Source organism: Fusarium solani (genome assembly GCF_023522795.1).
Source record: "Fusarium solani strain SB1 chromosome Unknown bctg00000008, whole genome shotgun sequence".
Lineage (NCBI taxonomy): Eukaryota > Fungi > Ascomycota > Sordariomycetes > Hypocreales > Nectriaceae > Fusarium > Fusarium solani.
Window position 1 is genome coordinate 2501872 of NW_027072148.1, and position 26384 is coordinate 2528255.

The window sequence follows — 26384 nt, forward strand, 5'->3', positions numbered from 1 at the left end:
ACGATTCGGGCTGTAATAACATGCAATTAATGAAACTGTCTCAAGCACTATGGCTGTGTCCTGTATGAACTCTATGCCTATGGGTGGCCGGTCTCGTTTATCAACTTGCAAGCTAACATAACCACTGTAAACGGCTTGAGCAAGTCTAACAATGCCCATCTTCCTTCTCCCTGTCTTCCGATAATTAATCACCCATCATCCCTCATGACTGTCTCTTGGCCTCAGCCCTCTGCTGTCTAATAGTCGTACTACTAATCTTTGCCGCAAAATCCTCCGTCTTGCTAACATCCCCCTCCCCAACCTCTGTCGCATCCAACACGTCAATTTCAAACACCTCTAAAGGCCTCCACCCCTTCTCCGCCCTGCGATCGTTGATCGCTCTCCCTCCGCTCCGCGTCTCTGCGGACACAACGATGGCGTCGGCGTCTTCCTCGTGGATTGGTGGGCCGAAGGGGTCGCGGAGGATAATGCACCGGACGAGGATCCTACCGTCGCGGAGGGAGGCTACTAGTTCGCCGGGTTTGGATGTTGTTGGGGGTTGAGGGGCTGTTGTGTCGTACTCTAGGAGTGTGCTTAGGAAGGAGAGTACTGTCTGTACGCGGTCGTCCCAGGATTGCAGCTCTTCGGCGTATTTCTTCTTTGCGAGGAGTTCGTCGCTCGATATGCCGATGATGAGGGTGCACGTCTCTGTCGACTTTTTATCCGGGATTGCCAGGAGGAGGGCAGAAGCGTGGAGAAGGAGCTTGTGGCCAGGGTGAAGATGGTCAAACGTTCCACCCAGGCAGACGGTCTTGAAGCCTTTCTGGAGGTCTGATGATAGAGTGCCAGGCTCTGTCGTCAAGCTGATGCCGCCTTCGATGGCCACGAGCTGGCTCTGGGTAAACGTCTGCTTTCCCTCTGCGAACTTTAGGAACAGGGATAGCAACTCGTAACCCGCCTCGCAGCTCGGATGGTAAACAGACTTCCAGGGTCTCCTCTTTGTTGCAAAAGCAGCAAGGTCCAACACAGCAGTGCAGTTGGCTTCATACCCGCCATCAAAGTCGGGCTCATACCGTCTCCCAAGGTCATGATCAACGAGAACAACTCTAACATCCACACTCCCCACCCCAGCGCCAACATCAACTGGGATATCCTCCTTTGCACAAATGACGGATACGAGGGTGTATAGGCCTGCGAGGAGGGACTGCGCCGTGGACCAGCGGATAGACTTGACGCGCGGAGCTGGACCCTCTAGGAGTGGGAGGGCGAGAGTGATGACAAGGGTTTGAGGCGTGGGAGAGGATTTAAGCTTGAGGAGGAGGGAGGTTAGGGTGTCGCGGTATGCGGCTGAGAGTGTTATGGGGGATGAGGGACGGGGTGGTGATGGGAGGAGGAGGAGGGATGGCGTAGATGACATGATGGGTGAGAGGTTCGACTTGAACTATCGAAGTTGGGTTTAGGTGAAGGAATTGCTCGTTAGAAAAGAGATTGTAAGAAATTGATAGAGAAAGGTGCGCTTAAATGAGAAATTGCACGTATTGTTCATCTCATGATGAGAGGTCAAGAGTTGTTGTCGCGACAGAGGTTCACTGCGGATTGAAGCCGAGGTTGTACCCCGCTATTATCATTACGTGTACTTGCATGGCATTCCTTAAGTTCCAGGCTGCAGATATACAACCAGAAGAACAAATTATTGTAGATACACTTTAATAAGCATTGCTTGTTTGGATTCAGGTTCAGAAGTTTGTACATGTGATTGCTAAAAAGCCATTGGTTGGCATACAGAGTCGTATAGCATCCGGCAAAGGAACAAGCTTAGAGCTAATTTCTTGGTATATTTTGCAAAGGGTATCACAAAATGATCCAGAAGATTGCAACCCATCAGACTCTATACCTAGAGCACCTCGCGCTCCGATTCAGATACAATGCATGTTCATCAAGATATCCCTTTTGACGTCCCGTGTCTGTACCCTGGACCCGGCCCTTTTTTTTCTCCCCTCTTCTCGTGGCGTGATCTGGTCTGGGCCAGAGCTTGGCTCAGCGTTGGTCGTAGTTTTTCCTTTTTAACTATTTTTTTTCGTGTGATGCGTTGGAGGTTGTTTACTTGGACTTGGCCTTTTCAGCCTGGGCTTGCTCGTAGATCCAATCGTTCAGACCAGCGCGGTTTCTAAATCGCAGCGTTAGAAACTCTCGCTAAAACATGTAAGGTAGGGGTTACTTACCGTGCAATCTCAAGAGCATAAAATTGCATCCTCGGCACAAAAATAGCCGTATCCTCCTCATACTCAACCTTGGGACTGTTCCTGACCATGGTTCCAAAGTTGTAATCGTCAACCGTCTTCTCATACGCCATCATGAACTTTCGCCAGCGATCCTTTCCGCTCTTGCTCTTCATCTCGTCCTCGTTCACGGTGGCGGCGGGGTCGAACTCGGGGAAGGCCTCCTTGAGGTGCTCCATGATCTCGTCGTCGATCTTTGTCAGGCGGAGGGTGGAGCCGCGGACGCGCTCGAGGATGGCCCAGTAGGTTTGCATGTGCTGGACGGCCTTGACGGCGAACTGCTTCTCGATCTAGGAAGTGTCAGTTTGCTGTTTTCCATCTGTGGTGGTGGGTGCCTTACGTCTTCGTTGTTGCCGGCGTTTTCGGCGTCAAAGTTCTTGGGGATTTGCCCGCCGGCCATGCTATCGAGGGGATCCATCTTAATGTTTTAGCTGTAGCTCAGCTTGTGCGTGTAGTGATAATTGAAGGTGAAGCTGTCGTTCAAGTTGTCGTTGGGCAAAAACCTTGAACGTGGGGCAGATGTTTGATGGAGGGGCAGAGGAAGAGGAAGATGTGGGGGGATGATATCAGCGCATAGTGCATGCGCCTATTGACACTGTCTTAATGACACTGTACGGATGGTGCCTGCGAGAAGTTGCTGGATGCTTCATGTTTCTCGCAGCAAACTCCAGCATCATCTCGTCTTGCCTTCCGCTGTCGCATTTCCCTTGAGGTTATTGTATCGTATACAATGAGTACTATCAGTTTTTATCAGAGGCCTCTGTTTCGCATCTAGTAATGTGACTTCAGCTAGCAATACCAGCCGCCGGGTCAAAGAGTGGCGAACATCACCAACAACCTCATCTTTGTGCACCATCTGCAGAAACACCAAGCCATCAAAGACTCGGGTCTTGTTTCATGGTCTAGATTGCCATTCAAGAAGTCATTGGTTAACTTTGTAGCTGCATACACATCTTTCCGTTCAGTATTCTCATGCGCCATTGAGTGTCATCAACAGCATTTTGCATTTCACTTCGTGATCGCTACTCACAGCTGCAAGGGAAGAGGTTAGTCTGCCTGACAGGCATCTCCTGATACATGGCCCAAATTCGACCTATCAGATTTTCTACATAATGTGGTTAAGGTCAAGCGTGCCTTCAGTGCTCAAGCAAGGGGCTGCAACACCACTGCCAACACCACTCAACCTAATAGCCTACTGACATCGGGTCGGCTCGTCGGGACTTCCAAGCCCCCGAACTTTTCACCAAAAGCCTCAATACTTCCCAGTTCGGCAGGTCGCCAGCTCGGGGCTTCTATCCTCCCGCTTCCGTGTGTGATATCACCGTTGGCAGCCTGAACAATATTTCCGACTCGCTAACGCAAAGAACAATACTAACGCATCCTCATTATAGTCTGTGCGCAACTTCAACCTCAGTTTGGCAACATGCACCCATGTCATGTTTGATATTGTTCTTTGTTCTTCACCAAACTGGTGACATATCTGCGTCGTCATGTCAGCTACTGAAATGTCTTTCATCGCACTTCAACTTGTGCTCTTCATGATTTTTATCTTTGATCCAGATTGAATTGCTTCAGATGTCAACTGTTGAGATGCTTTGCTCTTGACAAGGTGCACGACATCGACATGGCTAATATGGATTCTCAAGCTCCTATCAACATGGACTCTCTCAACTCCAATCCTCCAGCCCAACAAGCCGCCAAGTCATCATGGCGACAACTCTTCCTCTTCACCAGAAAATCCCACTCGGGTGCCCTCATCGCTGCCCTAATAGCAGCCGCCTTCACAGCCGCCTTCAAGACCGTCCTAGCCGTCATCCTCGGCAAGATCTTTGATGTCATTGCAGGTTTCGGAAACGGCTCCCTCAGCAAGTCTGAGACCTTGTCTGACATCTCCATGTGGTCTCTTGTTCTTCTCGGCCTTGGAATCGGAAACTGGATCGCTAGTACCGCTTTCCTTGCCCTCTGGGTCATCTTTGGGGAGTTGCAGGCTTGTAGTGTTCGGCGGGACATGTTTGCTAGTTTGTTGTCGAAGGATATGGCTTGGTTTGATGCGCAAACGGAGGGTATTTCTAGTCTTCTTGTTCGGATTCAGACGTGAGTAACTCTTTCGTCTACCGTTTATCTCGGCCTGACCTGTTTGGTAGACAAACTCGAGAACTTCAGCTTGCAACGTCCCAAGTTCTCGGTCTTCTCGTCTGCGACCTCATCACGTCTTTAGGCTCCCTCGGAATCGCCCTCTACTACTCTTGGAAACTCACACTGGTACTCCTAGCCACACTCCCAATCTCAGCCATCATCCTCTCGCTCGCTACACAAAGACTCGAACCCGCCATCCAAGGCCAAAAACGAGAAATGGCCGCTGCCTCAAAGTTTGCCGTCGCTTCTATCACGGCGATCGATCTCGTCAAGGTGTTTAACGGATATGATCAGGAGGTGTGGCAGTACTATCCTGCCATCAAGGCCGCGGCGAAGCATTACCTCATTCAAGCACAATGCAACGCGATACAGATGGGCTACGTCGCCTTCTGGGTTGTAACAATGTTTGTCGTCGGATTTTGGTATGGCGTTGTTCTTGTCAATGATGGTCTTCCGCCAGGCCATGTGTTGACGACCTTTTACGCCACTCTCGCATCGTTCCAGGGCATCGAAGCCTTGATGCCGCAGTGGTTGGTCATCGCAAAGGGCATGTCGGCTGGCGGGTTCCTGTCGAGCATCACATTGGACTTGAGGGGTGGTCGGTCTGTCAAGACCATGGCTGGATCGTTGAAGCCTGAGAGCTGCAGTGGCGATATCGAGCTCAACAATGTGAGTTTTAATGCCCCCCTGACTACTCCAGCCTGATCTGTGCTGATTGAGTCTAGGTGAGCTTTGCATACCCTTCAAACCCAAATCAAAAAGTGCTGAACCAGTCCGACTTCTTCTTTCCTGCCGGGGAATTAACTTATATCGTCGGGAGGAGTGGTTCCGGGAAGAGCACACTCGGTAACCTCATAGTCGGCTTCTACGAACCCGCGACTGGCCAAGTTCAAGTAGACAACCACCCCCTACGAGTTCTCGACCGACAATGGCTACGCGAGAACATCACCTTGATTCAACAATCTAGCATCCTTTTCAATGAGACATTCTTCAAGAACGTGGCATTCGGACATCGTAACCCCGATGAAGCGACGCGATCCGAGGTGATTAGAGCCTGTGACGCAGCACTGCTTCAATCTACACTTGCAACGCTTCGTGAGGGAGTTGATACATATGTCGGCGCTGATGGCTACAACCTAAGCGGCGGGCAGAAGCAGAGGCTAGCATTGGCTAGAGCTCGACTTCGAGATCCTCCTGTGCTCATCCTCGATGAAATCACGAGCGGTTTGGACCAGGTCAGCAGAGCTCTCATCATGGACGCCATTCGAGACTGGCGACGCGGCAAGACGACAATCATCATTACGCACGATGTGTCCCAAATCGAGCCTGATGACTTTGTCTACGTGATGGACAATGCATCTCTTGTTCAGGAAGGCTTCAGGCGAGACCTGGAACGGCAGGTCGACGGCGTCTTCGCAACACTCGCATCAATCATGCCAGCCGAACCAGAGACGCCAATAGAAATCACCATCACATCCCCTGAAACACCTATCTCGCCGGTATTTCCTCTACCGACGAAGGCATCAAGGCTCTCTCAGTTGCTCGTCGGAGAACTAGAGAGACGGTCCCTCAGTCCGGCCCCAACTGGCCTATCACGACCTGTATCGCTGGGAGCAAGCACAGCAGCAGCCCTTCGCCTCAAAACAGCTCAAATCTGGGAATCTGAGACTCCCCTGGAACTTCAGCGGCCAAAGTCGGTAGCCATCAGCTCGCCGACAGCGATATCTGAGAAGCACAGTATAGCACTTAGGAGTCATAGCAGCATGGACGCCATCGATGCTTTGGAATCAGCAGACCTAACAGTCGATGAGCCGCGGTATCTGTTTGGAGGAGCCGATCGTCGTAAGAATAGATCGAAACTCAGGCTGGCCAGGATCGACGAAAAGAATGTTGTTGATAACACCGGCGGCGAGGCTAAGGACCTTCCTCCGCCAATGTCTCTGGTGGCCATTCTGAAAACCGTTTGGCCCGCGCTCGGATCTCGACATCGGATCATTCTCATCCTTGGAGTCTTGACGTGCTTTGTTGGAGCTGGAGCCATTCCCACGTTCGCTTATTGCTTCGCACAACTCCTGGGAGTCATGTGGTCGCCAGGAAACAAACTAGCCGAAGGACGGAAATGGGCCATCTACCTCATCATCAACGCCATCGCCGACGGATTGTGTACTGGAGGCGGTCGTTATCTCCTCGAAGTCGTCGGCCAAGCCTGGGTCAACACCATCCGCGTCGAGGCACTCAAAAGAATCCTCCGACAGCCCAGACCATGGTTCGACAGGTCGCGGAACTCTCCCGGTCGCATCAACGAGTGTCTGGATAGGAACGCCGAGGAGATGCGCAACATTGTCGGCCGGTTCGTGCCCATCGTCATCGTCGTGATTGTCATGATCTCGGTGGCCGTCATCTGGGCGATGGTTGTGTCTTGGAACCTGACTCTCGTGGCACTCGCTCCTTTGCCGGTTGTTATGGGCTCCGTCAAGGGATATACGATTGTGAGCGGAAAGTGGGAGGCGAACTGCAACAAGGGGGCTGAAGATTCGAGTGCGACGTTGGCAGAGATTTTTCTCAACATTCGAGTCGTGAGAGCGCTCACGTTGGAAAAGTACATGAGCAATAAGCACCTCAAGACTGTCACTCACACTCTTGGCCTCGGTAAGAAGAGGGCAGGATACACAAGTCCCTTGTTTGGACTTTACCAGTCGCTCAACTATCCCCTCACCGCGCTCGTCTTTTACTACGGAACGGTGTTGCTGGCGTCTAAGCAGCAGATCACAGCAACGGCCGTGGTGCAGGTGGTGAACCTCCTCTTGTTCAGCATAGGCACGTCAACAAGCATCCTCAGCACGATCCCGCAGGTTACCATGGCTCAAGCAACGGCAGCTCAGATGCTGGGTTATGCCAACATGCGTGTGCCACTGTCGGCAGAGAACCGGGTAACGCAGAAGCCAAGTACACCGCTACCAGTGCAGTTCAACCATCTCGGGTTCTCGTACAAGCCGGGCTGTGAACGACCAGTTTTGCGGGGGCTGTCTTTCGAGGTGAATGCTGGAGATTGTCTAGCCATCGTGGGTCGCTCTGGCTGCGGCAAGTCGACCGTCATTTCGATGTTGCTGGGCCTGTATGAACCACTGCAGCCTACGGTCCTAAGGGCAGCATCACCGCTCACCTTTGCTGGCATCTCATATGCTGACGTCGATATCGAGCATCTCCGGTCGATGATGGGATACGTGCCGCAAACACCATTCCTATTTCCAGCCACCATCGCCGAGAATATTGCCTATGGTCTTGGTGAGCTCTCCCCGTTACGACGGATCCATAACCTCATGGCTGCAGCGCAAGCAGCTGGTCTTCACGAATTCATCGTGTCCCTGCCGGAAGGATACAACACGAGAGTCGGCGATGGCGGACAGGCCCTTTCAGGCGGACAAGCCCAACGGTTGAGTATCGCACGCGCTCTAGCCAGGAAGCCACTCCTCCTCGTCCTGGATGAACCTACCAGCGCACTCGACGCAGAAAGCTCCGAGATGATTCGACAGACGATGCAGAAACTAGCCGACAAGTCGAGACGGAACCGTGGTGGAATGGCAATCGTGGTGGTGACGCATAGCAAGGAGATGATGACGATTGCAGACCGGATCGTGGTGCTTGAAGACGGAGTCAAGGTTGAGGAGGGGACATATCATGGATTGATGCATGCAAGAGGGCCTTTTGCGCATTTGATAGGTAGCGGAAGCTGGACGCGAGATGAGTCGTCGAGGGATAGCGGCAGTGGCGGAGGGTTTCCCAGTGTAAGCGGAGATGAAAAGCTGTAATTTCGAGGGTCGTCATAGCGGGTATCGTCGATATTAGTGGTGTTGAAGAATTTCCTTGGATATCAATCATACAATCATTCAATGATTGTCTCGAGTCGTTGCATCTTGTACCACCTCGATTGATAATGCAACCATCGGCAACCACATCCGTAGCGCATCTCTAAATCGCCACCGTGTCGTTGGTTGCGTCTCCGTGGTGGTTCGCGCGGGCTCACGGGCAAAGGGAGAGGACCGAGAGAGGCCCTTTCCTAATGTATTCCCTGGTCACGGGATTCGGGGGTCGGGATGCTGATGTAACTCCTCCGAAACCACTTAAGAAGAGGGAAGCCCCCGATACCCGCGGGGAAACCCACTTCCCGGATTAGTGATCTCCAGTCTCTTTCATACTTACAGTGATACCAAACAAAGGCCAGCGAGTACCAAACATTAACATCCATTCTAGGCTGCTGAACAACACGACCACTTGGGGGACGCACGTGCATTTTTTTTTATACATTCGATGCTGAGTAATTGATCTGCCTGCCTGGGGAAAGAGCGATTGGTTTACTTGTCGACGACGCGCCCTTTGATATCGGATGTTCAAGTCCGGACATCATCTCTCACCTTCAAAACACCAGACACACACATACTCACTCAATCACATCAACGACAAATACATCCAATCGCCTAGATGTCAGATAAGCCGCTTCCCGCCAAGCGGCGGGGCCGTCCTTCTTCAAACGCCCAAGACGTCGATGAAGCAACTCTGAAGGTAAAATCCTCCGTCAACAAAAATCCTCCGTTTCCCTCAGTGGATATTCAAACTTACACATACAGGCCCGTCGCGAGCGCAACCGTGAAGCTCAAAACATCTTTCGCAGGCGCAGACAAGCCGCAGAGGCTGCGCAGGCCAAGCGCGTGCGTCGCCTAGAAGAGGTGGTTGAGGAGATGAGCTCCATATTCATGGCTTTTGTCGACGAGGTGCTCGAGACCGAGGGGGTGCTAAAGAGTCAGCCCGTCCTCGTGGGGAGTCTGAGGAGGTCCATGGCTAGGATCTTGAAGTTGGCGCATGAGGTCGTTGGGCCGGATGATGGATGTGAGGGCGTCATGATGAGTGCGCTGCCGACGAGGGAGAGGAGCGATGAGGACGAGGACGAGGACGAGGCAATGGAAGTGGAGGGGAACAGGGAGGAGGAACCTACGAGGTCGACTTCGGAAACTTTGAGCACGTCTCCTGATTCCAACGACGACACCACCACGACTTCGGATTCATCGCAATCTTCAGCTCTAACCGTTCCCCCCAAAACACCACAACCAAGCTTCATGCTCCAAGACCACCCCTTCCTCAAACCATCTCCTCCTCCACAGCCTTTTGCATTCACACCATCCACACCCATACCCATACCCCCTCAAATCTTTGCCAACGGCTGGATAGGAAATACACCAGCAACACCAATGCGCAGGATCGACTTTGTCCCCTCACCGTCTTCCCCTCTATCTCAGGATTCCTTCACGTACCGCCTTGCTAGGGCTGCACTCACAGTCGCATACCTCTTCCTCAGCAACGACCCGCACATCCGCTCCATCACAGCCCCCGAGGCCCGTCTCTTCAGCAACCCCCTCCGCGGCAAGGCAAGAGACGAGATGCTAACCCGCCTGCGCTGGCTCCTCGGCCCCGGTCGTCCCGAGATGTACCGAGTCGTCGACCTCCCCTACGGCCGCTACGGTCCCCATGTCTACTCGCGCGCCGAGCTCAACCCCCAGACTATAGAGGACGTCGGCTGGCCCTGGCCTTCAAAGCCCGCAGGTTCACAACTCTCCGGTCTGAGCAGATTCTTCAGCATCATCGGCGTCGAGAAGCAGCTCCTCGCCCTCGGCGCAAGGGTGATCGACCACGAGACCTTGGAACTCAACCTAACCAGTCCGCCATTCGCCCACTGCCTCACGGATCCCGGCGCGGAGCAACCCGCGAGCTGGAGCTTCGTCAACTGCTTCCCCTTCCCAGCCCAGCAGCAGCAAGCCAAGTCCAATTCAAAGTCCGACATGACCATAGTGAGACTTAGCGCCGGAAAGCTCGTGTCAAGTCTGGCGCTAAGGGCCGTGTGCCTCATGCGAGGGCCGGGGTTTCCGAGGGACGAGATTGGGAGTGCTATTGAAGAAGCCATTATCACGATATGACAAGAGGTGACATCAGGTATCGATAATCAAGAGCGAGGAATTAGATGGAAGGCGTTGGAGGATCAAGACAAAGGGAGGGTACTTGGATGGATCGGAATGACCAGGCTCATCTCAACTAAACGGGCTTCATGAAAGACAACATATTCAACACGGCATTTATTTATTAGGTGGCAGTGGAATTATTGATTGATTCCTTGGCTATTAAACAATCGCAACCTGTATATTGGTATCTTGGTTCCCTCTGTTTTGTCCGTCATAACGTCGTAACCCGTCATATCAGTACAATTATATGCACATGTCCGGTATGTATCCTCCTCTTTCTGTCCTGTAAGATCTAGTCAAAGAGATGGTGAGCCTGACACCTCATCTTCTCTTAGATCTCAACAGCGCCTCCCATGTAAAGTGTCTCCTCCACGACTGCTGTTGTTGCTGTTGCTGTTGCTGCTGCTGTTGACGAGGTTGCTGCCGCGCTTGTCGTCGTGGCCCTCGAAGCGATTGCCTTCTCGAAGGCTGAGGTCGTCGTGCCTTATTCAATGCCACAAATCTCATAAACCGGGCATCTTGGCTTGGCGGTATCGTCGTACCATCGCTCGTTCTCAGAATGGGGTCGTCCTTGAGTGTCTTTGGGTGAAGCTCCAGAGTGGCACCAGCATATTCTCGTCCCAACTTGGCTGCCTCCACAAGACCAAGTAGGTCTATCTCTCTGGGCTGCTTTTCCGTCTCTTGGGCTTTTCTCCTCCTGTCTGAGCTCTCTAGTGCCTCCCTCTGCTCCGCCGTCATAGGGGTCTCGTCCTCTTCGGGTCCAGGCGTCAAGTGCATCCTGTGGAGAATGTTTTCCACGTGTCCCATCTCTTGGGGTCCTTGTTGTTGCTGCTGTTGCTCTTCATCTGTCTTCTTGCGTCTGCCACAGCAAAACATCTTCGAGAGGAACGCACGGAGTGGTCTCCAGACGGCGTACCACGCGTGCGAGATCATCGTGAACAGATCTTGAACGATGCTATCCGGGATTTGGCGAATCAACGCACCCAATGGAATCGACATGATGCCAAACAGCAAGCTCCATCCCCATTGGGCACCTGTAAGCGGACTGGTGTCGAACGCTTCACCACCCTTAAAAATGATGACGAACTGACCCGCCACCGTGATGAGTTGCACTCCGATGAACCATGGATTGCGCAGGATCCCCTGGTAATAGATATCAAGTTTGTTGTCTACCCGGCGGCAGTTGTGCTGGTTGAAGAACTGCATCCACACGTAGATGTTGAGCACCAGAGTCTGAAGCTTCTCGATCTCAAACTCAGTGTCGGGGTTGAACAAGTCCCACCCAGCGTAATGCACAGTGAAGACGACTGTCAACTGGTACATGGCCTGGCCGAGAATCATCTTCCACATGGTGATGCTGACAATAGGGGCATTGCGAGGCTCGGGCTTCCGCTTCAAGAAATCCGGTGACGGGTGGTCGGTGGCATAACCAAGCGAGGCGAAGATATCCATGATCAGGTTGATCCAGAGCAGCTGGACCACAGTAAAGATGGCATCACCAACGAGCTCGGAAACAACCGTGATGATACCAGCAGTAATATTGATAGTGAATTGAAACTGACCATCATTAGCGCGGCACTCAAACAGTAAACGAGAACCTTACCTGGCAGAACTTCTTGACCGCATCGTTGACTGTTCTTCCCCAGGCCAGAGCCTTAACAATTGATGCAAAGTTATCATCGAGCAGGATGATAGACGCCGCTTCCTTAGCCACTTCTGTGCCTTGGATGCCCATTGCAAATCCAACATCCGCGGCCTTGAGAGCCAGGGCATCGTTAGTACCGTCACCTGTCACCGCAACCGTCTCGTTCATGCGCTTCAGATGAGACACGAGAAGCAGCTTATCCTCAGGGCTCGATCGAGCAAGAACTTGTAGCCGTGGGATGACGGCGTCCAGTTGCTCTGGAGACAGATCTCGAAACGTAGGTCCATCCATAGCAATACCACCAGCCGTGTATATGCCGCACTCGGCCGCTATCGCCTTGGCCGTCAAGAAGTTATCTCCCGTGACCATGCGAACAAAGACTCCAGCAGCTTGGCACTGTCGAACAGATTCAACAACCTCGGGGCGTAGAGGATCGCGAATTCCAAACACGCCAATACAGATCAGTCCAGAGGCTAGCCATTCGAGATTGATAGCATCCGGGTCGTCTTCGGGGCCCTCAAAGATGTCCTCTTCGCTGAAATCGCGATAGGCCAAGGCCACCGGTCGCAGCATTCTGCAAGCGTAATCCTGTATAGTGTTGCGAAGGCTTTCACGATCTGTCTCTGACATGCGGGCAATGGGTGTTCTAAAGGTGGGATCTGACACAATGAAGGCACTATACTCCAAGACAACCTCTGCAGCGCCCTTGACCAATAGTCGATATCGACCATTAGGAAGCTTGATGAGAACTGCCATCCATTTCCGAGACGAGTCAAAGGGAAGAATGGCGATAATCGGGCTGTTTGCTCTCTCCTCAGCCAGGCAACCCATACCCAAGTGCTCACGGCTAAATTGCAGTAGGGCTGTCTCGGTGCTTGAGCCTACAAAGGCCATGGAGCCAGAGTCGTCGTTCTCAAATGCTGTCGAGTTCAGCGCGATACTGTCCTTGATCAACCTCTTCGATTCTGGTGACAATGACTTTGCGAGATCCACCGAGCTGTCACACTTGATGGTCGAGGCGCGGGACATGGACGTATCGGGGTCAGGGGCGCCAAGGTCGGTATCGTCAAAGTAGGACTCGAGGCCGATGCGTCCAACAACGACAGTCATCTTGTTCTGGGTGAGTGTGCCTGTCTTGTCGGAGCAAACACAGGTTGCATTGCCCATGATCTCGCACGATCGGATCAGCCGCACCAGGTTGTTGTCTCTAAGCATACGCTTTGCTGCAAAGGCTAGCGCGATCGTGACATTCAGAGCCAGACCCTCAGGAACAGTGATGACAACGACCGTGATGGACAGGATTAGCACATGCAAGAAATCCTCGGCCTTGTCAGAGGGACCCCCTGTCAGGTCCTTTAGCCTGATCATGAAACGGATGAACAATATCAGGAAGAAGAGGGATCCAGCAATAGCACCGATGACGATGAGCTGTTTACCAAGGCGGCCGAGCTTGGCCTGCAGTGGCGTCTCCTGGACATCATCTCTCAGGGACATGAGAACGCGGCCGTAGGTAGAGTTGACGCCGACGGCTGTGACAAGATAATGGCCCACACCACGGGCAACAGTAGTTCCACTCAGGATGAAAGGATCGGCCTGGACTGTATGGAATGGGTCATAGTGGTTCGGGACAGATTTGTGCACAAGGTCTGACTCTCCAGATATGGCGGATTCGTTCATCTGAAGACTCGAGGCTTGAACAAGAACACCATCCACAGCCACCACGTCACCAGCTTCGAGATGCATGATATCGCCGACGACGACATCATACACAGATATGCGCTTCAGCCTGCCCGAACGCATAACCGTAACATCTCTTTGCTGCTTGCGCTCATTGACCTTTTTGAACTTGTGGTTCTTTTGCCAGTCGGTCGCTGCGCTAGCGATTATGATGACGAGGATAGCAACAACGATGGTAACACCATCCACCCATTCAACGCGCGAAGAATCGATTGACTTGTCGACCGACTGGTAGATGCCGATGGCGAGCGATATGGAAGCCGAGATGGTGAGCAGGATGATCAGTTTGTCGTTGAACGCTATCCAAAGTAGCCTCAAGAAAGATTTCTGAGCTATTTGGGGAAGACGATTAACACCAAACACTCGTTTTCGGTCGGCATAATGATTATCGCGATGCTCGAAAAGGCCATTGGGGAGTAGCGGCGACGGCGGAGGAGGCGAGGCTGCTGAGAGAACAGGAGGTCGTTCTAGGCGGCCAGAGGCCACAGCCTCGTCAAAGGTAACGGTGCCATCGAGTGTGGTCTCGTCGGCACTGAGACCGGATGATATGTCGGTGCGAAGACCTGCAGCCAAGCCCAACAATCCGCCAAAGGCGCGAAGCGCGGGAAGACTCCTTGCAGTCACGAGTTTGTGAAGCTGCGTAGGAGTAAACGCAAAATTGTTCCCCTGAATGGGTTCATCGTCACCGAAGTCGAGGGAAGAGTTGTCGTCGTTGGTGAGCTGAGACGTTATCTGGTCGTCGGTTTCGGGTTGGAGTTGGAGATGGTGTCGACCACCCTCAATTGATGATTCGCCGGAGCCGCCATGGCGTTGATCAGGAGCAGGTGTGATTTCGTCCATAGAGGAAGAACACAGAACAAAGTCAGAAAAGGAAGCACCAGAAGCCGGGTTGGGCGCTGTGCCACGGGGAAAAGAGAGGGAGAGAGGCCAAAAAAGAGAGGAGAGAACGGAGTCGGATCGCGACCGTTGACTGTGGAGGAAGCGCTGGAACCGGCCGCGTGGGGGGGTTGGTGTCGGACCGGAAGGGAGCAGGCTCTGTCTACCCCAAATCAGTTAAAGCGTCAATAAAGAGCAGCAGGAGAATAAACAACCTTAAGAGAACTTCGTCATTTGCAGGCCGGCCCCACTGCGGAATGACCTGGAAAGCGTCTCTGACTGGCTGCTGATGGTGATGCCCTTGTTGACAGGCAATGAGGATGGCCCAGCTAATGCCAGGTTATCCGCTATGTACGGTTCCCCCAGTAAGAAAAGCCGGAGAAACCTCGCACGTCGACGCTATTCGTCTGCCCTGCAACACACAGGACGACTGTCTGTGGATCAGTGCTGCTTGGTGGGTTGGGAGTTGATCAGTGCACCATTTCCATGGGTCGCTGTCCGTCATCTCGGGGACGCCGAAGCAGAAGCCGCGCAGGCCCTGGATTCTGGTCTTTTTGATCCTCTTGGCCTGCTCGTTGTGATGTCTGGTTTTCTTGGCTGCTGCATATTGTGCCGGTCAAGAGAAAGAGGCCGACCTAGCGCATGCGGCATGTCAGCGTCGTCGTCATCAGGCTTGGCGGCGGAGAGTCGTGTATCTGGATATCATCTCAACAGAGCGAAAGATGATGTGAGGAGCAGGCCGAAGGTGCCGAGAAGCCTTGGTGTCTGGTGATTTGAGGTGTGTCTTGTGCAGTGAGAGTGCCTCCTTCCTGAGCAAGATTTGGCAAAGCTGGGCAAAGTCTTGGCGTTGAGGGGTGCCAAGAGTCCAGTCTGGTGGCAACGGTCGTGCCTTCCTCAGAAAGTCCAACTACCGATTCTTGATTCTTGCTCCAGTCCTGCCGCACTGGCCATATTGTGAATATCCAAGATGGGTAATAAGACAAGTGTATGGGTCCTCGTCTATTTTCAATATGTCTATCAAGGGCAGAAGTTGAAATGAGGTCGATATTAACATCCATGAACCTCAGGATAGGATTTAGACAGGTACAGGGGAGAGGTATCCAGTGGAAGCCCGCCGTTGGCCGTTGGAGGCAGGGACAAACCTACAGGGCGCCTGCCGGCACTCAAATCCAACAGCAAGGAAAGTGCATCCCACAGCATAAAAAACCTCGTCAAAAAGAGCAAGAAACACAGACACAAACCACGTGCCCCCAGCACAAAAGTCCACTCCCTCCGCTCCATCCCGAAACAACCTCATGATTCTCGTGGGGAGGCCTCACACTCACACATGGACATGGACACATCCGCCCGCGTCCACCCACAAACCATCAAATGCAGAGCGTACACGGGCACAACAACGCACAACAAATGTCATGATTGCTACCTTGTTCTCTTTTTACTCACTTTGCACCACCTTCGTATTCGGCACACAGAACACATCACATGACACCGCTCAAGACATCCATTAGCATTATTCTTGATGTCTTCTCCTGCGTTGTGAATTGTTCATTGACCAGGGTCCTCCAAGACTCGTCTCGTCTGCAGTAGCCAATTGACTCTCCCCCTCTTGATTCGATCGCTTCGGTACCCTGCCGGCCGAGACATGCTACCCCCAGATCACTTTGTCGATTCGGCGAGTGCCATTTCCAGGGGCTTCGAGTTACACGGGAGACGATCGGGAAGCCGACTCTTGACGTATTTCCTTGCAGAGGCCTTAACGGGTAACTTATTCAGCTTTGGGGGCTGCGAGGTCCACAAACAAATGTTTGTCCGGCTGTACGAGGAACCTGAAGTTGGCCATGGCTCGACAAGAGGTCCAAGACAAGTTCGACTCATGTCCAAGTTCGGACCCTAATTCGCGAAACTCAGGGTCCTCAGCGGTCACATTCCCCAGCTAGTTCCCGAATATCGATCGCATGTCAAGACATGGCGATGTCTTTCGCTTCCGTCTGGTATGTGCATGGTGTCTTGTATCAGCTTGTTTGTACATAAGATTCTTGGTGATAAGGCCGGCAATCTCACAAGGCTTTTGTGTCACTTCTGGTTTGACCTCAATCCCCAAACCATTCGGATATTGACAATCTAGGCAATAGCTTTCCGTCAAGTCCCATCATTGTCCTTCGTTCACTCCACTTTATCCCGATCCTTATCCACAGTCTCGGTAATGGTTCGTTGACGGTCTTGAGGTTAACATTCAGTATCACTTGTCTCATTTTATTCGCATCCCCGGAGTCCTATCCACCGGATCTTCCCTCATAGTCCAGTCTGACAAGACATTGTTTCCCACATGGCTCTCCCCAGGCAGGAGGTCTCATGTGTAACCCGTCTACGCCAAGAGTCTCAGAGTCTTGGTGTTTTGACATGGACGCTCCTCTTCGATCCGTTTATCGACAAAGATTAAAGATTTCGCCAGCCGCGCTCAATGTCGGAAGGATCCTCTCAGGGCCTGCAAGACTAGCATGCCGACAACATGCAACTATTAGGGCTCCTCCTGGCGACGGCCTGTCCGGTGTTCCTGTTGTTCATTCCTGGGACACAGGCCCGACCACATTCCTTTACAGCCAGGTCAGAGGAACGGATTGCCCCCAAAGTGATGATCATATCAATGGTTCGTCGTTCCTATCTCGGCGTTATAGCACTTCGTTTGCTCATCCGTCTTGACAGTGGTCCCCAGAGGCTGATGTTTGGTACGACCGTCTACCAGATTCAGGCCTTGGTAACTTGACTTCGTCATGCTATCACTCCCCTGGGCTGTCTATGCTCTTCCCATCGACTTGCTGTATTAAAGGTGGTTCCATCTGCCTGCAGACCGTCGGTGAGGGGGAGATCAACTCTGCGGCATCGCTCATGGCCCTTGTTTTGTCACCCAGATTCGACCTCAGCAAGACCTACTTCCTCCTCGCTGGGATAGCTGGTGTCAATCCCAAACACGGCACTCTGGGCACCGTGGCCTTGGCTCATTACTCTGTCCAGGTCGCCCTCCAGTATGAGATTGACCCTAGGTCCCTCCCCTCCAGTTTTCCCACAGGCTACATTTCGTATGGCCGCAATCAGCCTCACGAGTATCCTTTTATCACATATGGAACTGAAGTATTTGAGCTCAACGCCCGACTTCAAGATGAGGCCTATGATCTTGCTTCCAAAGCAGAGCTGTCAGACGCTGATGGGCCCCGACAGTACCGCTCCCTGTATGTCCGCATGGGCGAGTCATACATGGCTGCTTCACGACCACCGAGTGTTGTGAAGTGTGACACAGCTACCAGCGATGTGTACTACTCTGGAAGTAGACTCTCAGAGGCATTTGAGAATACGACTTCAGTCTGGACCAACGGGACTGGGGTCTATTGCATGAGTGCACAGGAAGACAACGCATTGCTCGAAGTCTTGGTCAGGGCTGCAATTGAGAAGCTCGTTGACTTTGAGAGGGTCGTTGTCCTCCGAAGCGGTATGAATCTTGATCTTTCTGCGTAGAAATGCCCTGCTGACAACACCAGGCTCCAACTTTGACCGTGCCCCTCTTAACCGATCCGACCTCGAGCACCTGACGGATTCTCAGCAGAACGGCTTCTCCATCGCCATCGACAACATATACAATGCTGGCGTCAAGATAGTCGAGGGTATCGTCGAAAACTGGGACTGCAAGTTCAAGGATGGCGTCAAGGCGGATAATTACGTTGGAGACATCTTTGGCAGTCTAGGCGGGGAGCCAGACTTTGGGTTTGGGAGTCTCACTCGTGGAGAACGTGTAGCTCCCGATGGCAAGGATACTACTTTGGCGATGAAGGAGATGGACAGACGGAAGGTTTTGACTCAAAAGTCGCTCAGGAAGATATAATTCGGGTGATGTAATGTTGGCTGCGAGGTCGGTATATGTTTGAAGCGTTGCGATTAAGGTGGTCCGCTTTCATTTACAGTACAACGTGTTGACCTATTAAATTCGGATTCTGTAGTAATAGTCCGAGACGTTGTCATTTCTTCTAAGCCACAGTGCCAACCAGAACCCGTGCAATTGAAGCAATGCTATATGTGAGAACATGTTGGTACTGCCTCTTTAGGTTGATACGGATCCCTGAAGAGCAAAGATTGGAAGATCTCGAGCTTAGTATACGTAATGTGCTTGGTGGCATATGATTCTTGGCCGTGTCATGCTTGTGTCGCTGTGCTTGGTATTCGTCAGTGAAAGTGATGACGCCTCCCCGGTTGAGATGGGAATGGCTTCAAGACATCGAACATGACCTATCAAAGATGAACACCATGGCGGCCATATCATAATAGAAATGCACGCATTTTAGATGTATTTTATTCACCATGGTAGACGTTATAACTATTTTAATCCCAACCTATGCACCCCCAATATTGATCCCCCTTTCCACCGCCATGGACAACCTTGTAAATCTAGCCCAGTTGAACCCTCCCGCCCCAACTCTCTCGTGTACCTAGTTGTAGCATCCAAAGAAACCAATCGCTCAAGAGAATCCCATCATAATACACTGTTCTTTTTTAATAGTCATTCTTCATGAGACGCCATCACCACTCTTGCGGTGTCCATTCCTCCTGCTGAGGGGCAGCACAGAAATTGTCCCACCCAGACGCAATCCAGAGAAGGGTAAAGTGAAGACCCAGCAGGATCAAACTCGTTCCTAAGCCCCAGGCGCGCGGTCCGCTTGTGAAGTAATCTCTTGATGCCGGTGGGTAGCTCGTTAGTCGAGGTAGACCGAGGTCCAGGGCCGCGACGGCCACTAGGGGAATAGCAATGTTGAGCTGCACCATAAAGGGCCAGCAATACCGAGTTAAGGAAGTAAGCTTGACAGCAAAGAGACCTAGGCGGATGATGTAGCTCAGAAGAGGCAAGCTCGGTCCTGCCATAGCAACAATCTGAAGGAGAAACATGCGCAGCCTGTCTCTCAAGGCGTTGGAGGTAGTAGTTGGAGGCGCCAATAGCAATGGGGGACTCTGCGAGCTCCTCCTCTCGTTCAACTCTGGCACTTCAGAGGCGTCTCTCACAGTGGCCACAATAGAACTACGACGACGACCCTCTTGGCTGCGAGAAAGAACCATAGAGTGTGCGGTACGATGACGAGAGACGGATTGTCGGTTTGGATCCAGACGAGAGCTCTGTGTAGTCTTGGACGGCGACAAGTCTCGCGAGGTAGGCCGAGCCAAAGCTCCAAGCTCCTCAAACTTATCCGCTGTGCTCGAGTGGTGACGGTGCCGGGAACCTACATGACAGTAAGGGCAAAGCTTGTTAGGAAGTAAGACTACGGAGCTTACCGGTGACTGGTGTGCCCGGAGGAGCGGGCGAGTCAAGATTTTGGACTCGGCTTCCATTCAGGCCAAGTCCAGGGGCGGCTTCTTCCCTTACCCCATTGTCAAAGCTCATTGTCTCCCTCATGCTCATGACCTTGAGCACCTCGTTGGCACTGGGCCTTTCGGCGGGGTTCAACGACAAGAGCCTCTTGAGGAGCTGATAGAGCTTGGATGGAAGGTCCGGGCGTTCACGTCGCTCATCCTGGAAGCCCTTCCACTGAGTGATCTCTGCTCTGAGCTCATCTACATCCTCAAGCTCTTCCTGGAGGGCATTCGCGCTCTTATAGGGAAGCCTTCCGAAACACATGAAGTACAAAATCATGCCGAGCGAGAAGATATCGGACTTTGTGGTGAAGTTTGCGTAGCGTCCTGTGACCGGGTCCAGTTTGAGGACTTCCGGGGCGCAGTAGGATATTGTTCCAGTGGTCCCGGACGAGTTGCGGACAACATTCTCAGGCTGAACTTCACCAAAGTCACTGATTAGACAGGTGACTCTGCTACCCTCGTGGTGCAACAGACAATTGCTCGGTTTGAGGTCGCGGTGGATGTAGTTGGCAGCGTGGAGATATGCCACGCCAGAGGTGATATCTCTGAAGAGTGAGTAAATCTCATCAAAGGATAGCTGGCGGTTGCCATGGAAGAGGTCCACAGGAGGGTCCAGTTGGCCCTTGGATCTTCGGCGCATCTGTGCCTTGAGCTCTTCCTTGGTGGCCTCGCGAGGCGCTCCGCCGACAATGTACTGGTGAAGATCGCCACCATTGCAGTACTGCTGAAGAATGAAGGCACAGGCTACACTGGGCCCGAAGCGAGTGAGCTGGAAGTCCTCCAACCAGACATGTCGGTACGACACAAGGTTTGGGTGGGAGAGCTTGGCAAGCAACTCGACCTCGATGAGAACCTTTTCAAGCCAGGCATGGTCGTCTCCAACAGGGACTCGTTTGCAGGCAAACTGGCCCAGTGGACAGCCGTCAATCTGGTGGCGCACAAGTAGGACGACTCCCTTGCCTCCTCGACCCAGCTCACGTTCCTCGACAAAGAAGGAATTAAAGTAATTGGGACTGAATGCGTTTCTTCGAATTCGGCTGCCCTCGGTATGCGCAACACCAGGTGTACTAGAAAGGAACTCGGCGTTGCCGTCGTGGAGCTCTGGAGACGGCGAGGTTGGACTTGGAGAGCTTCCAGCGGCGCCGAGGGCAGGCCCAAGAGTCTCCTCACAGGACTCGGGGGTGCATGTTCTGGAGTCGTATCGGGGTTCGCGTTGACAGCACGAAGCATGCGAAAGTAATCGGGGTCGACATAGCTCTCTCGACGTGGACCAAAGGAACGATCAAAGGTGCGATCATCAGACGAGTCAGGACGGGTAAGCGGCTGATGACATGTTGGACACTCTGTAACTGCGCGGATTTCGAGACGATGAGATTGAGAGTCGCGGACGACAATGGCGTTGTGGTGGCGGCTGCACAGGTCAGCAGGCGTTGGAGTCAAAGAGCAATGCGAGGTAAGGTTACTATGACGTACAGAACGATCTCCCGGCCCTCATGGGGCTGGTAGGGAATCAGCGACATGTTCTGGAGGCAGAAGCATCAAATTGAGGAGAAAGCATCGCAGTCATGATGCGCCGAGGGCAAGATGACGGGCGATGATAGAGGCGGGGGGGGTTATGGTGGGAGAGCTTTGGAGGAGGTGCAAGAGGAGGGTTTCTCAGGTGTGAAGCTCGGAAGTGGTGGTGGTGTTTAGTGGCTGCTGACTACCTAGGGAGGAGCACAAGGGACCTAGGTAACGTGTGCTGGGGATACACCACCACGTAGCAATATCCGACAGGTCAGATGAGAGGTGAGTCATGTAAATTATGAATGTGTGTTTCCTTGAGGAATTTTCTTTTTTATTTCTGCTTTGGAAGTTGAATATTTGAGTGCCTGTACAAGTTGTGCGTTGTCCAGGCAAGGATTACCAGCCAGCGTGAGGCCATCTGATTGACCAATGCAGACCGATTTAAATAGATTGGATGGAAATATAGACTGACATGGATGAAAATAGCAGAGAAAAAGTCCAGGCTTCATTTCCAATGCCTGCCTTGTCCAATCATCCTCTTTTGCCCGCCCGTTTCTATGTCATGGTACAGGGTAACCCGGACTCCTTTCAGCTACGCCTCTTTCCCCGCCATAGATCCCAGGCATCTACTTCTCCTACACCATTATCATGAACTCAACCATGGCCGACCTTCGTTCAGCGTGTGATCGCTGCCACAACAAAAAGCTACGATGCACAAAGATACCGGGCTCTATAGTTTGTGGCCGCTGCGTCAAGGCTGGCGTCTCTTGTATCTTTAGTCCTCCTGCTCGATCACTCCGCCAGCCCGACAATACCGCCTTTGACTGGTCTCCTATGCTTGAGTTCGACAGCCAGACATTTGATCCTCTGGGCAATATTGGCGCAAACCCGCAAACAGCTACCCCTCCTGTGAGCGATGAAGCAGACCCAACACCTCCCAGCCCAGTGTCACAGTTGGCCGACCTCATGGTCTCACTGGACCATCTGCAACAAGACTTTCCCAGCCCTGTGCAACATCACGTCTCGACACATCAGCTTAAAGAGATTCCCCAGAGCTTGACTGCAAAGTTCAACCTTCAGACCACTCTTGATAATTTACTACAGAGAGCTCAGAAGCTTTCGGCGTTATATCCCGAGGTACTCGAGCTACTCCAACCAGAGCAAGACATATGCAATATCCCAGATTGCATGCACAGGGTACATGGATTTCTACGGACTAGACCTCAACTACCATTTGATCACTCTACCGTTAATCTTTTACTCGCTTGCCACCTGAAGCTCCTGGCAATCTTTGATAGTATCGTCGATCACGCTCACTTGTGTGCGAAAGTAACTGCCATGTTGCCCGACGACCATGAACCCAGCTTCGACATCCCCGAGATCCGAATCGGATCCTTTGTGGCACCAAAAGCTTCTGCCGCTTCAATGATGACGGCCATGATAATTGAGCTTCAGTCAACGCTCGCAGCAAGAGCTCAACAGCTGAGTGACATGGTCGCATCTGTTGCAGGCAACGAGTCAAGAGAGGCCAAGATACTTGGTCTACAATGCGAATGTCTAAAGGAGCATTCTTCGACTACACTAGCCGACCTCCATGAATTAAGAGATCACCTCACCAAGCTAGGGTTTATCCGATGAGGTGAACCATCAAGCAATCTCTACCTCTGCCTCTCAAACCAGATCAAGGGTACATCCTCGCCTTCCATCCGAATGTCGAGACCAAAACTATATGAACGTCCTGTCTCGTCCACCCGGAACTGAGCTCGGTAGCATTCCTTTGGTCGTCTCACACTCGCAAAGTCGTCATTAAAGAGCCAACCCACCCAATAGTCTCCCGACTTGTGCTCCAGTTGATACGAGACTTGTTTACCAAAGTTGTCCGTCTTGGACGCCATCAGCCTGCATCCGTCCTCGGTGGTGGAAGGAGGTGCAGGAGAGTCAGAGGGAGCCTCCCATTTGTCGCAACTAATAGAGACGGAGATTGGACCATAGCCTGGGTGATGATATTCACCAGCAAACCTCCCTGGTGGCAGCGGGGCCCGAATAGGAGGGGATGGCAGAGAAGGGTACAACCTATTCGAGCAGTTGCCAAGGCGCTCTTCCCACTCTGCATATGTCTGGTTCCAGCTGGAGATACTGTCAGCTTCTGGTACGATAAAGGACCTTGTGGCTCGATAAGAGAAAATAAGGTGCTTACTTTGCTTCCAGGTTTTGCCGCTTTCCCTCCTCTACATGGAAAAAGTCGTATAGGGTCTTGGCAATAATGGAGTCGAGTGCAGGGGCATTTTCACTGTTCAGCATGATAACGAACCCGAACTTCTTGCTCGGAATCATGAGCATTATGGACATCATGCTGTTGACCAGACCGGAATGCCACCAAACTGGCTCATCTTGGAAGACACTTCCAAACCAACCAAAACCGTAGTAGACGGGGCCCGTGAAGAGCCGCTCGCTTTCTTCGACAACCATGTGTGGAAGTTTGAGTATGTGATGGCCAGCTTTGGAGATGGGGCCTGTCTCGTCGATCATGTGCCGCAGATATCGAGACCAATCGAGAATGGATGAGATGGCCATTCCTGCACCGGCGATATTCTGCTCATCTCTCCATGGGATCTCGCCATATGTCTTTGTGTCGTTGTTCCAGTAATATGGGACTGCCAGAGTACTCTCGCTGGCCAGTGCATCATCGGGATGCAAGTAGGTGTTGCGCATCCCCATGGGAAGCCACAGCCGATTTCGGAAGAAGTCAGCAAGAGAAGAGCCCGTGAGCGTCTCAATCAGGTAGCCCATGGTTCCGTACATCAAGTTGCTGTACCTCCACTGCGCGCGCGGCTCTCCAGCCATTGGCAGATGGCGGAACGCGTGGGCCATGTTTTCGGACGAGTTGAGGAACGGGCCAGCATAGTCGTGCCTCGGGTACCCGGTTCTATGACAGAGTACATCGGCGACAGTGATGTGGCTGGTGGCCCAGTCATCCGAAAGAACAAAGTCTTCTCGGAGGAGGCTAGATACGGGCGTGGACCATTGGATGTCGGCATAGTCTTGGGAATGGTCTACAAGGAGTGACAGGGCGGCAGCAGTCAAGGACTTTGTCATGCTGCCACAGTAGAAAAGAGTTGAGGGTGTGACCTGTTCACGGTCTAGTGAAGCATATCCGAACCCCTGTTGAAGACGTCAGTTGGTTATGAATGATACACCCAAGTTGTTACTCACCCTCGTCCACGTCTTGTTCCCGTCGAGGATGGCCATGGCAAGACCAGGGGCATGCCATCGAGCCATCTTGTCCCGGATATACTGCTCAAAGGCAGCATCAGCAATTGGAATGTCATTGTTGTCGTGGTCTGTTGACTCGGAGTGCGATGACAGCTGCTCATTGAGCGGGATCTGCTGAGAAGACGCCAAATGGGCCAGACACGCGACCTGTAGCGCTAAGAACAGCCTCATGGCTGGGATCTAGACAAGGGTGTCGGATCTTTGGCACTGGATGTTGATCTGTGGCTTGATTTTCTAATGGTCCCGAGAGGATGGTTCACGTTGGGAAAATGCGACGATCGGCGACTGCATTTGCCGGACGCCAACTTTTTCCGAGGGTCTCTGAAACGAAGGGAGGCATTGATCTTGGCTGAAGATCACACGTCTCCTTGTTTATCAGATCCTTGGTCTCGCTATGGGTCTTGGCTACGGGTGGTCAATTCTCCACTAACAAGGCGACAGATGCGGAGCCAGGGAGAAAACCCATAACAGTTGCCCAAAGAGAGAAACTGTACGTATTTCCAAAAAAGAATGTTTACGACATGGATCAAGTCCGACAAGATGCCTAACTCCGGGAGACGGATATAGCTGTTCTGTTTGATGTTGGGTTGGGAGACTTTTGTCACGCAACCGAGATGACAACAAAGGGGACCACCCGTGCCTCCACTCGGAAGGGTAAGCTTAACATGATTACAGCTGGGCTCTTTTCATCTCGGACCCGTCTCATAGCGAGTCTGCTCAGGCTTCAGCTTACCAAGCTAAAGCACCACCCTTTTTCACTTCTGTGGGGAAGACAGAGGGCGTGCCGACTTCCGGGGGTGGTCCAACGGAATATTTTACGGTGATGAGACGTTGATCGGCCGAGAAGTCGTCAAGGGTTCGCACGAGGTGGCGTGAACTTGAACGGGAGACGATCAAATCAATGGAGCCCGGGTGCTTCTCCCGTCCAGGGGTCCTTCGTTTTGAACGATAACGAGATGCTCTTCTGCGCAAGTCGGCGGAGTTTGCGATGGCCCCGAGAGCGAGAGCCCGAAACTGGGGTCCTTTTTCGTTGATTCTTCTGGTCCCGAGGACATCGGAAGGAGGCCATCCTGGTCCACGGGCCTCGAAATACCCGGGTCCCCCTCTCGTTGTTTTTGGGGGTCCCGTCACATCAGATGAGCCTACCAAGGGGAATAAGATGAATGGACGATGCCTGTTATCATTATTCACATTTTCGCCTCTCTCTCTGTTGACCTTCCTTTTCTTGACCGCTCCCTTATATAATGTTGTCCTCCCCTCACTCTCTTGGTATTGGCAAGTCTGGGGTATAAGTCAAGCGATCTACTTTTAACCGGTCACCACACCCGATTTGAACATTACTTCCGTTCTCTGTCCAAGAAGCCGAAGCCGAGGGACAAGATCTTTCGTTCCGCTCTGCGAGTTTGGGTCATTCCGTGCAGAATCTCATCTGATCGAATATCTGTTCGGGGCAGCTCTCCTCTTTTATACACTGTCACACCACCTCTGTGGACACGAGTTGATACGATCGATTACGCGACGATTAAGAGTAGCGAATATTATTCAGAGAACTCA

General features: G+C 52.4%; 8 protein-coding genes across 8 annotated transcripts; 3 read left to right on the plus strand and 5 right to left on the minus strand.

Moving 5' to 3' along the window:
• Positions 1-202: 202 nt before the first annotated feature.
• On the minus strand, positions 203-1396 carry MRS44_012841 (uncharacterized protein; the record flags this gene model as incomplete). Its single annotated transcript, XM_046267779.2, has 1 exon — positions 203-1396. One exon carries the CDS (start codon positions 1394-1396, stop codon positions 203-205), a length of 1194 nt encoding a protein of 397 aa, XP_046126582.2.
• A 683-nt stretch (positions 1397-2079) lies between these two features.
• MRS44_012842 (uncharacterized protein) lies at positions 2080-2676 on the minus strand (the record flags this gene model as incomplete). Its single annotated transcript, XM_046281641.2, has 3 exons — positions 2080-2146; positions 2202-2548; positions 2599-2676. The coding sequence occupies 3 exons, from the start codon at positions 2674-2676 to the stop codon at positions 2080-2082; spliced, it is 492 nt and encodes a 163-aa protein (XP_046126581.1).
• Positions 2677-3915: 1239 nt separating this feature from the next.
• On the plus strand, positions 3916-10360 carry MRS44_012843 (uncharacterized protein; the record flags this gene model as incomplete). The annotated part of the gene is made up of 5 exons (XM_065618934.1): positions 3916-4352; positions 4403-5063; positions 5120-8179; positions 8874-8954; positions 9020-10360. 5 exons carry the CDS (start codon positions 3916-3918, stop codon positions 10358-10360), a joined length of 5580 nt encoding a protein of 1859 aa, XP_065475006.1.
• A 373-nt stretch (positions 10361-10733) lies between these two features.
• On the minus strand, positions 10734-14624 carry MRS44_012844 (uncharacterized protein; the record flags this gene model as incomplete). Its single annotated transcript, XM_065618935.1, has 3 exons — positions 10734-10870; positions 10945-11959; positions 12006-14624. The coding sequence occupies 3 exons, from the start codon at positions 14622-14624 to the stop codon at positions 10734-10736; spliced, it is 3771 nt and encodes a 1256-aa protein (XP_065475007.1).
• A 2436-nt stretch (positions 14625-17060) lies between these two features.
• Positions 17061-18534, plus strand: MRS44_012845 (uncharacterized protein; the record flags this gene model as incomplete). Its single annotated transcript, XM_065618936.1, has 3 exons — positions 17061-17264; positions 17364-18144; positions 18194-18534. The coding sequence occupies 3 exons, from the start codon at positions 17061-17063 to the stop codon at positions 18532-18534; spliced, it is 1326 nt and encodes a 441-aa protein (XP_065475008.1).
• Positions 18535-19226: 692 nt separating this feature from the next.
• Positions 19227-21571, minus strand: MRS44_012846 (uncharacterized protein; the record flags this gene model as incomplete). Its single annotated transcript, XM_065618937.1, has 4 exons — positions 19227-19918; positions 19971-21129; positions 21174-21462; positions 21525-21571. The coding sequence occupies 4 exons, from the start codon at positions 21569-21571 to the stop codon at positions 19227-19229; spliced, it is 2187 nt and encodes a 728-aa protein (XP_065475009.1).
• Positions 21572-22205: 634 nt separating this feature from the next.
• On the plus strand, positions 22206-23195 carry MRS44_012847 (uncharacterized protein; the record flags this gene model as incomplete). Its single annotated transcript, XM_046271552.2, has 1 exon — positions 22206-23195. The coding sequence occupies one exon, from the start codon at positions 22206-22208 to the stop codon at positions 23193-23195; it is 990 nt and encodes a 329-aa protein (XP_046126576.2).
• A 20-nt stretch (positions 23196-23215) lies between these two features.
• Positions 23216-25001, minus strand: MRS44_012848 (uncharacterized protein; the record flags this gene model as incomplete). The annotated part of the gene is made up of 3 exons (XM_065618938.1): positions 23216-23684; positions 23755-24719; positions 24771-25001. The coding sequence occupies 3 exons, from the start codon at positions 24999-25001 to the stop codon at positions 23216-23218; spliced, it is 1665 nt and encodes a 554-aa protein (XP_065475010.1).
• Between the last annotated feature and the right edge of the window lie 1383 nt (positions 25002-26384).